General features: G+C 38.7%; 1 protein-coding gene across 3 annotated transcripts in view; it reads right to left on the reverse strand.

Moving 5' to 3' along the window:
* Positions 1 to 13,778, reverse strand: part of rbpjb (recombination signal binding protein for immunoglobulin kappa J region b) — a 141,816-nt gene that overhangs the window by 15,673 nt on the left and 112,365 nt on the right. For all 3 annotated transcript variants that reach the window (XM_069925020.1, XM_069925021.1, XM_069925022.1), the window contains exon 8: positions 1,048 to 1,188. In XM_069925020.1, the coding sequence (XP_069781121.1) occupies positions 1,048 to 1,188 (141 nt within the window). The remainder of the gene's footprint in view (positions 1 to 1,047; positions 1,189 to 13,778) is intronic.

Genomic DNA, 13,778 nt, shown 5'->3' on the forward strand with positions numbered 1-13,778 from the left:
TTGTACAAATGTTGCTCAGCCTGCTGAATTTTTCCAGCAATTTTTGTTCCTGTAACAAAAGGTTTTCAAAATGTTACATTTCTTGGACACTTCAGAATAGTGGTGGCATGAATTTTCAAAAGCCACATTACAAATGGATTAGTTTACAGGTTAATTCCAGTTTTATGAAAGATTTTCTGTAAGTTTAACATTCAATAAAAGAAGCCATCATACTGGCCGCAGTAGCATGCTCTGTCTTTCTGCACACTGCGGAACAGAACCATAACACTGAACTCACCACTTGGCCTGTGAAAATTTCTGATCTGTGAGGTTAGGAGCATTTTGTTCCTGGCCATTAAGCTTATCACAGCATTGTTTATTAAACTAGAATTAACATATGGATTTCAAAAGTGTATTTGTAAATTTAAGTTTGTGTTTTTTTTTTAAACTAAATAATAGCACAGGTAGAAATTAAAAAAAAATACTTTGTGGGGACTCGCATGCCAGGGAATCGAACCTGCTTGCAATGACGTCACCTTCACCTATGCGTGGCGCAGGGGTAGCTGGAGCCTAGGGTTTTAAAAAAAGTACGGGGGTCCAACAGAAAACTGTTGTTTACCATTTTTAACTCAACTACGCTTCTTAATTTCCCACCGTGATTCAGCGACCACATCTTTTGAATTTTTTTCTTCATGTCAGAAGCCAGTCTGTCTGGGTCACCTCATGCAGCCTGCTGTGCTGCACAAAGACAGCCTTGGTCAAGCCACCAGCAATACTTTAGTTGGTGTGTGGCTTTGGAGCTAGTCCACCTCGTGGCCTGTTTCCGCTCCGTAAATGGTTATATGGTTAGGGTTAGAGGTGCAGGCTAGAGTCAATCTGGCCTAATTATTTTCTGGACAACATTACACATCCAAGATTGCCATCACTTCTGCAATGGCAACCAGCACAGGAGTTTTGTGAGACTGTCCAGTAATAAATCACTGAAATTTTTCTTAATGTTTTTGGGCTCCCAGTAACAAGTGTCATATCTGTGTGGCCATCAAAAAAATTACATCAATATTTTCTTACCTGAAATTGGATAATCCTTTCTTGTGAAAGACACAGGTACATCCTTTCAGTATCCTTAAGATAAAATGCACACTTGTGAAGCTGTGATACTGGATCATCTGCATCTAATAATGCCGTTTGTTTGTCCACTTTACGAATTATCTGTAAAATATCAACATGCTCAAAGTCAGTTTACTGAATTATTGGGCGAATTTGATAATCAAAGATCCATAGATTCGCCTCCAGTGTTTCACAGCTCGAGTCCAGTCCAAATCATTGTCAACCCAAGCTCCAGATCCAACATGGCCAGCGACTTCGGCACCTCCTTGCATCCTGGTTCTGATACCCCTCCAGTCAGTTCAAGCCAGTCTCCAGCCTAACGCAAGTCTCCTGACAGCAGTCTCCAGCGGCCCACAACTTCCACAGGTCCCTCATTGCGCATCACCGGCGGCCCACCGCATGCACTGGTCCCTCAGCCACAGAGCCCCCTCACTGGTTCACCACCATGGTCACCATCCCCGCGGGTCGTCTCCTCTGCTTTTCCCTCTCAAATGGTGCATGATCTTCCCGTCCTCTGGTGCCCTCCTCCAGCCTTCAGCTTCCCTGGAATCTGCAACTCCTTGTGGCTGCTGCCTATTAATAGGTGCCACCATCTTGGGTGCAGACCTGCAGTTGCGGGATTTCAACTAAAACCACCGTCAGCTCCCTCAACAAGCTGGTCAATGCCCATACGGAGCCGACAGCAGTTAACGGGCGATTGGACCCTGCGGGAGCGCTGTATCACTGCTCCCTCACTCTCCATGGGTCCACAACAGTGGTAAGACTGACTGTCAGACTGACTGTCAGACTGACTGTCAGACTGACTGTCAGACTGACTGTCAGACTGACTGTCAGACTGACTGTCAGACTGACTGTCAGACTGACTGTCAGACTGACTGTCAGACTGACTGTCAGAGGTCCCAGGCAATTCCTGGCCATGGCGAATCTGTCTGCCTTGCAACAGGAAAAAATAAATTTCATGTAATATGACACTGTTTTATTACCATAACAATAAATTTGATCTTGAAATGCCTTTTATAATTACTTCCAAATCTGATAACTTCCAATTTTAAATTTCTTACGCAAACACAAATCTATAAGAGATATAATCAACAGGTCTGCAGAAAAGCAAAACGTTTCCATGACCTTTAGTATGAAGGAGCAATGAATAAGTTTTCAAAGACACTAGATTAAGATTTATCAATTAGCTTGTACACCAAAGCTTCACTGATGAGTACTTCAACAAGATGACTATTACCAGGATACAAAAGTTCCTACTGCCTCAAACTAAGACAGAGATTTGTGTTTCTGAAATACAAATGCTCAGTATCCCATTCTGGCGACTGAAACATCTGTGAATTTGTGTATTTAGTCAAGTTGGTCAGAAATGTCAACATTTGGGAAATGTTTAAAAAATCAACATTCTTCTGTCTTTTAAGAGATAAAGACTTCAGCACTTTGCTGGACCATATTGACATCTAACCAGCTGTTCATTTGAGTATACAAGTATGGAGCCCACAGAAGATTAAACGACAGCACACCAGTCTTCTTGCTCGGCCTTGGATCCAGAGTTCTACAACTTATCAGGCAGAGATAGTGAATACATTTCAGCGTGTCTGTTTTGTAATATTCAGCATGTCCCCATTCTTCAATGAATTAAATGATATTAAAGGCCACTTTATCAGTCTTTATTTCATATCTAAAAATTTTGTCAGATATTTTTAAAATTACATTTTAATAACATTTATGTTTACTGTCACATATACCAAGGTGCAGTGAGAAAGTTTGTTTTGTGAGCAGTCCAGCTGGCCATTCCATACATAGTACAGAAGGTTGGCCTGCACAGGTGCAGTTACAGAAAGACCAGTTGGTAGAGGGCAAAGGCAATATAATTTTACTATTGTCAGGATGATTCAGGAGTCTGACAACAGCAGGAATGAAACTGCCCTAGAATTTGGTGGTGCATGACCTCACATTTATGAATTTTCTTCCTGATGAGGTGTGGGGAGAGGAAGAGAGAGGTGGGATGACTCAAGTATATTGGTCTTTTTCAAAGCAGTGGGAGTATAGATTAAGTCAATGGAGGAGAGGAGGATTTGTGAAGATTTTGTACAGAATTAAGGGCCTCTAGGCTGAAGGAGATTAACAACTGCAGAACTAATGCACCAGTAAGCAAATTAATAGAGGAATAATTACAGGTTGTGGTTCAGATTTAACATGATCTGACCAAAAACCAAAGTGGTCTTCAATAATAATACTCCACCATAAATACCACAAGAAATGGATCAACTGATCATTTATCTCCATTGACACGAACTACTTTTTACAAAGTCCGGATTGCCACTTTAAATAAAGCATAAACTACATTTGGAACATTCCTAGGTTTTGCCACATTTTGAAAAATCTTAATATTGCAACAGAATGTTTTATTTTTAAATTTAGACACACACAGGATAGTAACAGGCCCTTCTGGCCCATGAGCCCATGCCGGCCAATAACCCAATAAAGCAACAACACCAAACATCTTTGAAAGGTGGGAGATAACCGGAATGCCTGGAGAAAACCCAAGCCATCAAGCGGAGGACATACAAATTCCTTACAGACAGTACTAGATTCGTACCTGGTTACTAGCTCTCTAATAGTGGTGTAAGAACTGCAACATTAACCGTGTCACCCTAAACATTTCTGGAAAAGGAATCTGATGCAAGAGTTCCCATCCATCCTTCAATGGCAAGCAAATCACCTGGTAAAATTTCAGACAGCATATACAATATCATGCAACACAAATCTCAGGTCCATTGGCTGTTCTTTTAACAACGTACTCAAATTAGGGTGTGTGTCATATGACGACATTGGGTTAGCCTGATAATCCCTGCTCTCCTTGTAAAAGTTGACAAAAAGTGATAAAATGACTAAAAATTACAGAAAGTATAGGGAAGAACTGTCTGAAGACAAAGATATTAACAATGCCACCAAAGAAGGATAAAGGTCTTACTGCAATACAATAAACAGAGAGAAAAGGAACAAGAAAAGGAAGAGAGGCCTACCTTGAAAAAGGATCCTGGAGCTGTTTAAAAGGTAACATCCAAAAGGAGAGGCCAGAAGGTGGGGAGACCTTGGACATTGCTGCACAAGGTCTCCTCCGACAATGACCGCCGACATCAACTGAAGCAGTGACTCTCACGAATACGCAGAGCACATAAAAAAATGGAGAAAATTTTTTAAAAGATACAAGACACTCCCAGCTCTAGCGATCAAGAGGAGGACCTGAATAAGCAAAGGAAAGATCAAGAATGACCTATAATCAAGAAAAAAAAAGCAGTAAAAGGTCCAGAAACTATCTTCTGGAGAAATTAAGCAATTTTTAGATTTTTTTTGACAATCTATCGAAGTATTAACTGATGAAGTAAGGAAGAATGGTGATAAGATGGAAAGATTAATGCCACAATCTGATACTAGATTTGATAAAGTGGATGAGAAAATTAAAGGGAATGAATTTGAGATTCAAAATATGAAAGACCAAATGAAGAAGGTACAAGCAGAGGCCTGCTGCAAAGAACGATCAGTTAGTGTAAAAAAAATAGACATTTTTGAAAACTTTAGCAGATGGAATAATATCGAGATTGTTGGACTTAAAGAAGGACATGAAGGTCAAAATGTTAAAAAAATGTTTGCAATAGTGGATACCAGAACCTTTGCGTTAGGCTGAATTTCAAAGCAATTTGGAGATAGAGTGAGCCAATAGGCACTGAGATCTAAACCTAAGCCTGACCTAAGGTCCCATCCAAACTCATCAAATTTCTTCGCTATGAAGCAAGAGAGAAGATATTGGAGTTGGCCCCAAAGCAAACCAAAAAAAGACAATCACCTTTGATTTATAATGGAAATGAGATTTTTAAAATCCGGACATAAATTTTGAATTGCTAAAAAGAGTCCAATCCAGTTAAAAATGTGTTATGGAAAAAGGCGATGCCTTTGTTTTGAGCTATCCAGCTGTATTGAAAGTATTCATCCCAGGAGGGAGGAATAGATTTTTTTTACTAAGCCCTAATGAAACAAAGGTATATGCAGATTCATTGCCTGCTAAAGACCAACAGGTGGCTACTGATACCTGAATTAATTACACAACTGAATTTGCTATAGCTCAAAGTCTAATGTGTTTTGGGAGAGCTTAAATGGGGAGGACTATTTAACCTGTAGCGGGAGCCCCAAGTGTACGACAGAATCGCGTGCAGCCACAGCAGTTAAGCGAGCGCATACCCTCCAACGATGTCCCAGTCCTCCAGCTACAAGCCAGGCACCAGCAATTAGGAAAAGCACGTGGATAAGAGCCCGTGCTTTTTATGGCACCCGAAACCTGAGGCTGGAAAGTGACGTCACTATCACATCCCAGAAGGCTCAGCATGAAATGCGCAGAGGGAACTATAAAAGCTGTGGTTAAGCACAATAAAGGGACTGATTCCTGACTCTTCTGTCTCCAGTGTCATTTATTGCCACTTTCATAAGGTAGTGCCGTCAGATAGGCTACTACATATTTTGGTGACCTTGACGGGCTTCAGCTACACTGAGTCCCACATGTCTGACATGGACGAGCAATCGACGACTTCGAAGGTGGAGCTCAACGCATCCTTGCTGGCTGCAGCACCAATGGTGATTAATGCAGTAGTAGTTCGCCTACCTCCATTCTGGTTGAATCAGCCACATAGCTGGCTGCAGTTGGCTGGTGCAATTTGTGCTTCGGAACATTACATCTGAGGACATGAGATATTAGCACGTTGTGAGTGCATTAGACACTACGAACGCAGCAAGGGCGAGTTCATTTGGGGCCGGTGGACCAGAAGTACACTAAATTCTGGGACTTTTTGCTGAAAACTTTTGAGCTTTCTCGTCATGAATGGGCTATAAGGATTTTGAATACGCAAGCACTTGGGGACCATAGTTAATGCAAAAGCTGGTATCTCTAGGCACAGGCCATGCAGATTGTTTTCTTTACGAGGCACTGTTTTTAATCGAAATTACCAATGCATGTGGCAGCGGGAGTGGCGCACATGAGTTTGCAGAGTCACATTTGGTAGCAAGAGAAGCCGACCAACTTTATGGCCTTCCACAGGCTACAAGAATGCAGGTGCAGCCCATCTGTGAGGCTGAGTTGTCTGAGCCCCCCGAAACGCCAAGACCACTGGCATGTGCGGCAGTAGAGGGACCACGTCCTGATCAAGGAAACAAAAGTTTCAGATACTGTTTTTATCATTGCCAATGGGGTCACTCTGCCTATAGATGTAAGAGTCCTTGCACTTACCCAGGTCCACCACCAAGTCAGGGAAACGGACCTGCCAACCGCTGTTAGTGGCCTCGGCGGTTGGCACAGAGCAAGGTCTACTTTATTAACATGATGTGATTTCGGGGGTGGATTACTTGACAAATACGGGGGCTGAGTTCAGTATTGTTCCCCCGACACAGTTTGAGTTGGTACAAGGTGCACGTACTCCGCCGCTTTCAGCAGTTAATGGTACCACGATTCCTACTTTCGGAATGAGGAAGATCACAATACATACAGGTTCAGAGGTATTCTTCTGGAAATTCATGGTGGTCTCAATAGGTTTTCCCCTGTTAGGCGTGGATTTTTTGAGAGAGCATGGACTCCTGGTTGATATACATAAATGCTGTCTGATAAACACGGCTAACTTCCAAAGTTTTCCCCTTAAAAGAATGTGTCATTCTTTCCAACCGGTAAGAGTTCAGTCAATTCAGCAGAATGCATGTGCCTCGATACTTAAGAGTTCCCGGGAGTTTTGATGACTAATTTTCAGGATAACATGGTGTACATCATTATAATGATGGAACTGGTCCACCTGTTTATGCTAGGGCTTGTAGGCTTCCAAAAGACAAGCTTACAATTGCAAGAGCAGAATTCGCAGTAATGGAGGAATTAGGGGTGGTATGCAAGTCCAAAAGTCCATGGGCTTCACCCCTTCACATGGTGCCTAAAAGCTTTGGTGGTTGGTGGCCATGTGGGGACTACAGGTGGTTGAACGATATAACCATCCCCCACCACTATCCAATCCCTTATATTCAGGATTTCTCAGCACGGTGGGCTAACGTTACTATATTTTCCAAAGTAGATTTAGTAAAGGGATGCTATCAGATTCCAGTTCACCCTGAGGATGTTCCAAAGACGGATATTATAATCCCTTTGGTCTCTTTGAATATATCAGAATGCCGTTTGGTCTGAAGAACACAGCCCAGACGTTTCAAAGATTGATGGACGTTGTCACTAGGGATTTAGAAGGAACTTTCGTATATTTGGATTCCTGAAAGTGAGCCCCAATGAGGAATCGCATAAAAGACACCTCCATCTCCTGTTCGCTAGATTACAGGATTTTGGCCTTTCAGTCAATCCCGCAAAATACAATTTCGGTACAGCTGCAATTGATTTTCTTGGCCACAGGATTTCTCAAACTGGAACTATACCGTTGCCGGACAAAGTGATTGCCATAAGCAATTTTCCCCGGCCTCTGACTTGGAAGGATTTTCAACGATTCACAGAAATGATTACCTTTTACCATCATTTCATTAGAGAAGCGGCAGCCGTGATGTGTCCACTGTTTGACCTATTAAATAGAAAAAGATCAAATATATTGCATTGGGATGAGGAAGCGGACATGGCTTTCGAAAGAACCAAGGATTCTTTGGCATCTGAGGCAAGTCTTGCCCACTCAGATCACGAAGCACTTCCCTCACCAACGAAAGATGCTTCCGACCATGCAATTGGTGCAGTGTTGCAACAGCACATAAAAGGACAATGGGTGCCACTTGCGTTTTACAGCAGACATCTTTGACCTAGAGATATAGCACATTCGACCAAGAATTACTTTCGTTTTTGGTGGTGCGCCAATTCAGATACATGCTGGAGGATCGGGTGTTTACGGCCTTTACTGATCATAAACCCCTCATGCAGGCCATGAGTATGATATCTGACCCGTGGTCTGCGAGGCAGCAACGCCAATCATCATTCATCTCCAAGTTCACGACTGACATTCGGTATGTAACCTATCGAGACCAACTGTCTCTGCAGTCCAAGGTGGAATCGACAAGGCACAGTTAGCGGAAGACCAGCAGCAGGATGAGGAGGTACAAGCATACAAAACCTCCATTACAAGTCTCCAGGTTGAGGTAATCACTACTGAGACAAGCGATCCCACACTCCTTTGAGACATTTCCATAGGACACTGTAGACCCATTCTACCGGTTAGCTGGCGCAGGAAGATCTTCGATGATATACATAATCTTTTGCATCCTTCCATTAGATCTTCCGTTAAGTGTCAAATCGTTATGTGTGGCACGGTCTAAAGAGAGATGTCACCCTGTGGGCCAAAATTTGCCTTCAGTGCCAAAAAGTTAAAATTCACAGACATACGTGTGTACCGCCTGAAAGATTCTCCACAGTGGATGCAAAATTTCAGCACGTCCAAGTGGATGTAGTTGGACCTTTGCCAGTCTGTCAGGGGATGAGATATTTATTTACTGTTATTGACCATTTTTAGTCGTTGGCCAGAAGCAGCAGACACAGAGACGTGTGCACGGACCTTTATTTTTAATTGGGTTGCATGATTTGGTGTACCTAATCACATCACTTCAGATAGAGGTACACAGTTTACTTCCCACCTGTGGACACAGATTTCAAACTTTTGTGAAAGTAAATTACACCACACAATCGCCTATCACCCTCAGTCAAATAGACTTGTGGAACGATTCCATAGGCATTTAAAGTCAGCACTTAAGGAGAGACTGCAGGGGCTGAACTGGATGAATGAATTACCGTGGGTGCTATTGGGAATACGTTCAGCACCAAAGGAAGGTGCCAGTTTCAACTGCTGAGATAATCTATTGAACTCCACTATCCATTCCAGGTGACATACATTTTGGTAGTGACATAAATCAGACAGCTGACTTGTATATTACACGTCTTGTGAGAGATAGCAATAGGGAAAAACAACCCTATCCCACGGTTTTTCACAGGATGGTTAGGAAAGGTCAGAAATGCTCAGCATTTCAATGCCCATATGAGGGGCCCTTTAGAGTAATCAGTCGAGAAGGTGTAGTATTTACATTGGACGTAGGGGGCCAAGAATGTACGTTCACAATTGAACGTCTGAAACCGACACACACTGACTTTTCAAGACCGATCTCATCACCTCAGAAACGTCCCAGAGGACGCCCCAGGCTGAACCACCAGTAGGAACCTGCGTCTGGCAGCTACTATTCTGGGTGGGGGGGGGTGTGGTGTAGTGGGTGACCCACGAGTACAACCGAATCGCGTGCAGCCACAACAGTTAAGCATGCGCATTACCAGAGGGCATAGCCTCCAACGATGTCCCAGTCCTCCAGCTACAAGCCAGGCACCAGCAATTAGGAAAAGTGCACGAATAAGAGCCCACGCTTTTTATGGCACCCTACACCAGAGGCTGGAAAGTGACGTCACTACCGCATCCCGGAAGGCTCAGCGTGAAACGCACAGAGGGAACTATAAAAGCTGTGATTAAGCACAATAAAGGTACTGATTCCTGACTACTGACTCAAGTGTCATTTATTGCCACTTGCGTAAGGTAATGCCGTTAGATAGGCCACTACAAACCTATAATGTGCGTGATCTATTATATTTGATAAAATTAATGGATTATTAGATCTATTAGAAAGATTATAGTAGGGGATGGTATGATATTTCGAATGAGTTAGTGGGGTATATGGTGCTGACCATTGCCGAGTCATGGGCACTAATGTGATTTCATTTGCATCCTGCATAGAACAGAGGAGTAGAGACGCTTTAACATCGCACAGCTCTGGGGATTTTCTTTACTTTTTTTCCTTCTCGTTTCTTTTCCCTATCTTTTCTTCTTTTGTTTTAAGCCTGTACAGTTTAATATATGCATGTTATATAAGGAGAGTTGGGGTGATTTGGGAGGAGGGAGGGGGACACTGGATGGGCATATGCTTTAATTTTGGTGTCTGATGGCAGGGAAATTGTCTTTTATTAGTACTAATGTTAATGTAATTCAGAATCCAATAAAGAGAAAAAGGTTATGAAGTTATATGAAAAAATGAAACTAGATGTGGCTTTTTACAAGAAACTCCTTTAACTGAAACAGAACATGCAAAATTAAAGAGAGATTAGGTAGGAAGGATATTGTCTTCTTCATTTAATTCTAAAGCTAGAGGGGTGGTGATATTAATAAATAACTGTTTACCAATTGAAATATTGGACGTAATTATTGATAAAGTGGGGAAATATGTGATGGTAAATTGTAAAATTTATTCTGAATATTGGACTTTCAGAAATATATATGCACTGAACATAGACGATGGAAAATTTATACAAGATGTTTTTTTATGCAATTAGCAAAAGTGGAAATAATTATGGGACGAGATTTAAATTTTACTTTTGATTCGAAGTTGGATAGATCAGGTGGAATTAAGGTTTAAAACAAGATAGTAAAAGAATTTTATGAATGAAATGAAGCTTGATGACAGTTGAAAGAAAATGCACCCTGATATTAGAGATTATTCATTTTATTCCTTTAGACACAAGACATATTCACGTATAGATATGTTTTTAATCTCCTCTCAACTGCAAGCAAGATTTCAAAAAATTAAATATCAGAATATTGTCTGATCATTCATCTTTGGTTATGCCAATTTTAATGGAGGAAATACAAAATAAAAATTATAGATGGAGGTTTCAGACTGCATTGTTAAAAAGGCAAGATTTTTGTGAGTTTGTAAGACAGCAGATAATTTTTTTTCAACATTAATTAACATTTTGTAACCAATAAGTTTGTGATTTGGTATTCTATGAAGGCTTATCTAAGAGGACAAATAATAAGCTATACAGCTAAGGTTAAAAAAGTATACATGTCTGAAAGTAATCATTTGGAGAATGAAATAATAAACATGGAAAAATAATTACAAAATTAAGTAAATGATAAGAAATTAAGAGTAGTGGAATTTAAAAAAAACAAAATTTAATCCATTTCAAACATATAGAATGGAGAGAAATCCAAGGCAAACCTGACAAAAATATTATGAGTTGGGAGGTAGGGCACGTAAAGTTTTAGCATGGCAATTGCAGACTTAACAATTATCGAGAAAAATAATAGCTACAAAATAAGATTCAGGTCATCTTACTTGTAAATCACAGGGCATTAATTATGTTTCTACAAAATTTTATGAGAATTTATACCAATTGGAATCTTTGAAAAATGGAGATAAAATAGACAAAGATTTGTCACAAATTATTTTGCCACAATTAAACACAGAGGAGAGGACTGAATTAACAAATCCTTTTACAGTTATAGAAATATATGACATATTGATGTGTTTACCAAATGATAAGGCTCCCGGGAAAGATGGTTTTACTCCAGAGTTTTAAAAAGAATTTAAAGAGTTATTGATTCCTATATTTACGGGATTGTTCGATCCAACAGAAGATCTTTGTGATTTACCTGAGTTGTTTAAAACTGCATTAATAACAGTTATTCCCAAAAAAGGAAGAATCCTTTGCTTCCATCTTCATATAGACCAATTTCATTATTGAATACAGATACATTTTTTTCTAAATTAATAGCAAATCGATTAGCTAAATGTTTACCTAAATTGATTAATATGGACCAAACAGGTTTTATCAAGAATAGGTCAGCCGACAATATTGTTAGATTTTTTAAAAGTTTGTTAAATGTAGCACAGAAAATAAAAATACCATCAGTAACTTTGCCTTTAGATGCATAAAAAGCATTTGACAGATTATAATGGGACTATTTAAAGTATTTAAGGTCTTTGGAATTCACTAAATTGAATAAGGGCCAAAAGGCAAGAGTAATCACAAATAGCAAAATCTTTTTTTATTGGAAAGATCATCTAGACAAGGTTGTCCATTATCTCCTTTTTTTTTTATTTGCGCTGGGTATAGAACCTTTAGCAGAGGTGATTAGAAGAAAATGAGATTGAGGGTTTTAAGATAAATGATAAAGATCATAAAATTAGGCTTTTAGCAGATGATGTAATACTATATCTTACAAATCTTGAAAGTACATTAAAAAATTAAATGTGCGATTGGCAGAGTATGGATTAATATCAGGTTAGAAAGTAAATATTGATAAAAGTGAAGTGATGTCAATGTCTGAAATAGATTACACTCAAGAAAATGACAAAATTTAAATGGCAGAAGGAGGCAGTTAAATATCTGGGAATTAAATGTTGATAAGAATTTAAATAATTATTTAAATAAATTACATACCTTTGTTGAAGAAAATTAAAGAAGATTTAATAAGATGAAAGGATTTGCCAATTTCTTTAATAGGAAGGATAGATTGTGTGAAGATGAATCATTACCAACTTTTGTACTAACAATGTTTTTTCAAGATTTAAATAAAAATGTAAGATGATTTATTTGGCAAGACAAAATCTCAGGATGGTATTGGAAAAATTAACAAGGAAATATGACGGGGGGGCAGGTGGGGGATTACGAATGCCTAATTTTAAAAATTACTATAAAGCAGCTCAACTTAGATTTTTGTCTTCTTTTTATCAAACTGATGAAAAGACAGCATGGGTACATATTGAAATGAGTAAAATAGGAGAAAATAATTCTGTGTATATTTTGTATAAATGGCATGAAGGATAGTTGAGAGGGCAATTAGATACACCAATTTTGAAACATATACTTAAGGTACGGAATGGAATACATGTAGAAAGAGGAATGAAGAATTATCAGTTGGCTAGAATGTTATTAAAGCAAATCCTTTGATTACTTTTACGGTTATTAATGTTTATTTTGACATTTGGTACAATTGTGGAATAAAAAGGATAAAAGATTTTTTTTTAAACTTTTGACCAATTGAAAGATAATACACCAAGTAATACTTTTTTTTTCTTATTATCATCTTAAATCATATTTAGAAAGAAAATTAGGGATGAATTTTATATTTAATAACTGATACATTTATCAAAAGGTTTATTGCTAATATGTATATACAATTGCAAGAGACTATGCAGAAAAAGGATTTATTTAAATCTAAATTGAGATGAGAAAGAGATTTAAATATACAAATTCAAAAAGTATGGTCAAAATTATGTTATGAAAGTGTAACTAATACAATTAATGTTAGATACTGAATGGTACAATTTAATTTTTTTACATCAACTATATTATACTCAATATAAATTACATGGAATTAATTCTAATTGTTCTGTTCAAAGTTTTAAATGCAATGAAGAAGTAGAAATCTTTTTACGTGCAATCTGACAATGCGAAAAAGTAGAAAAATTTATGAAAGATATAAGTATTTTATTGAGATGAGTTATAAAAATGCAACTTTTGAAAGATCCCAAAATATTTTTGAGATTTTTTTTTGATTTGAAGTTAGATTTTTATCAGAAGTTTTTAAAGTGTAGCAATAACAAAGAAATGTATAGTTGTAACGTGGAAATTAGACAATAATGTGGGGTTGAATAAATGGCAAATGGAATTACTAAATTGTATACCATTAGAGAAAATACCAATTGACGGAATCAACCAGAAAAATTTGGAAACCTTGTATGGATTTTATTTCTATGACTCCATCTACAGTGTCTGCCACTCCTGCTCCAACTCACCTTAGTTAACTCAAGGTTCAAAATCATTATGTAAATTTGAAATTTAACTAATTAATGATGGATTA

The sequence above is a fragment of the Narcine bancroftii genome, chromosome 3 (genome assembly GCF_036971445.1).
Source record: "Narcine bancroftii isolate sNarBan1 chromosome 3, sNarBan1.hap1, whole genome shotgun sequence".
Lineage (NCBI taxonomy): Eukaryota > Metazoa > Chordata > Chondrichthyes > Torpediniformes > Narcinidae > Narcine > Narcine bancroftii.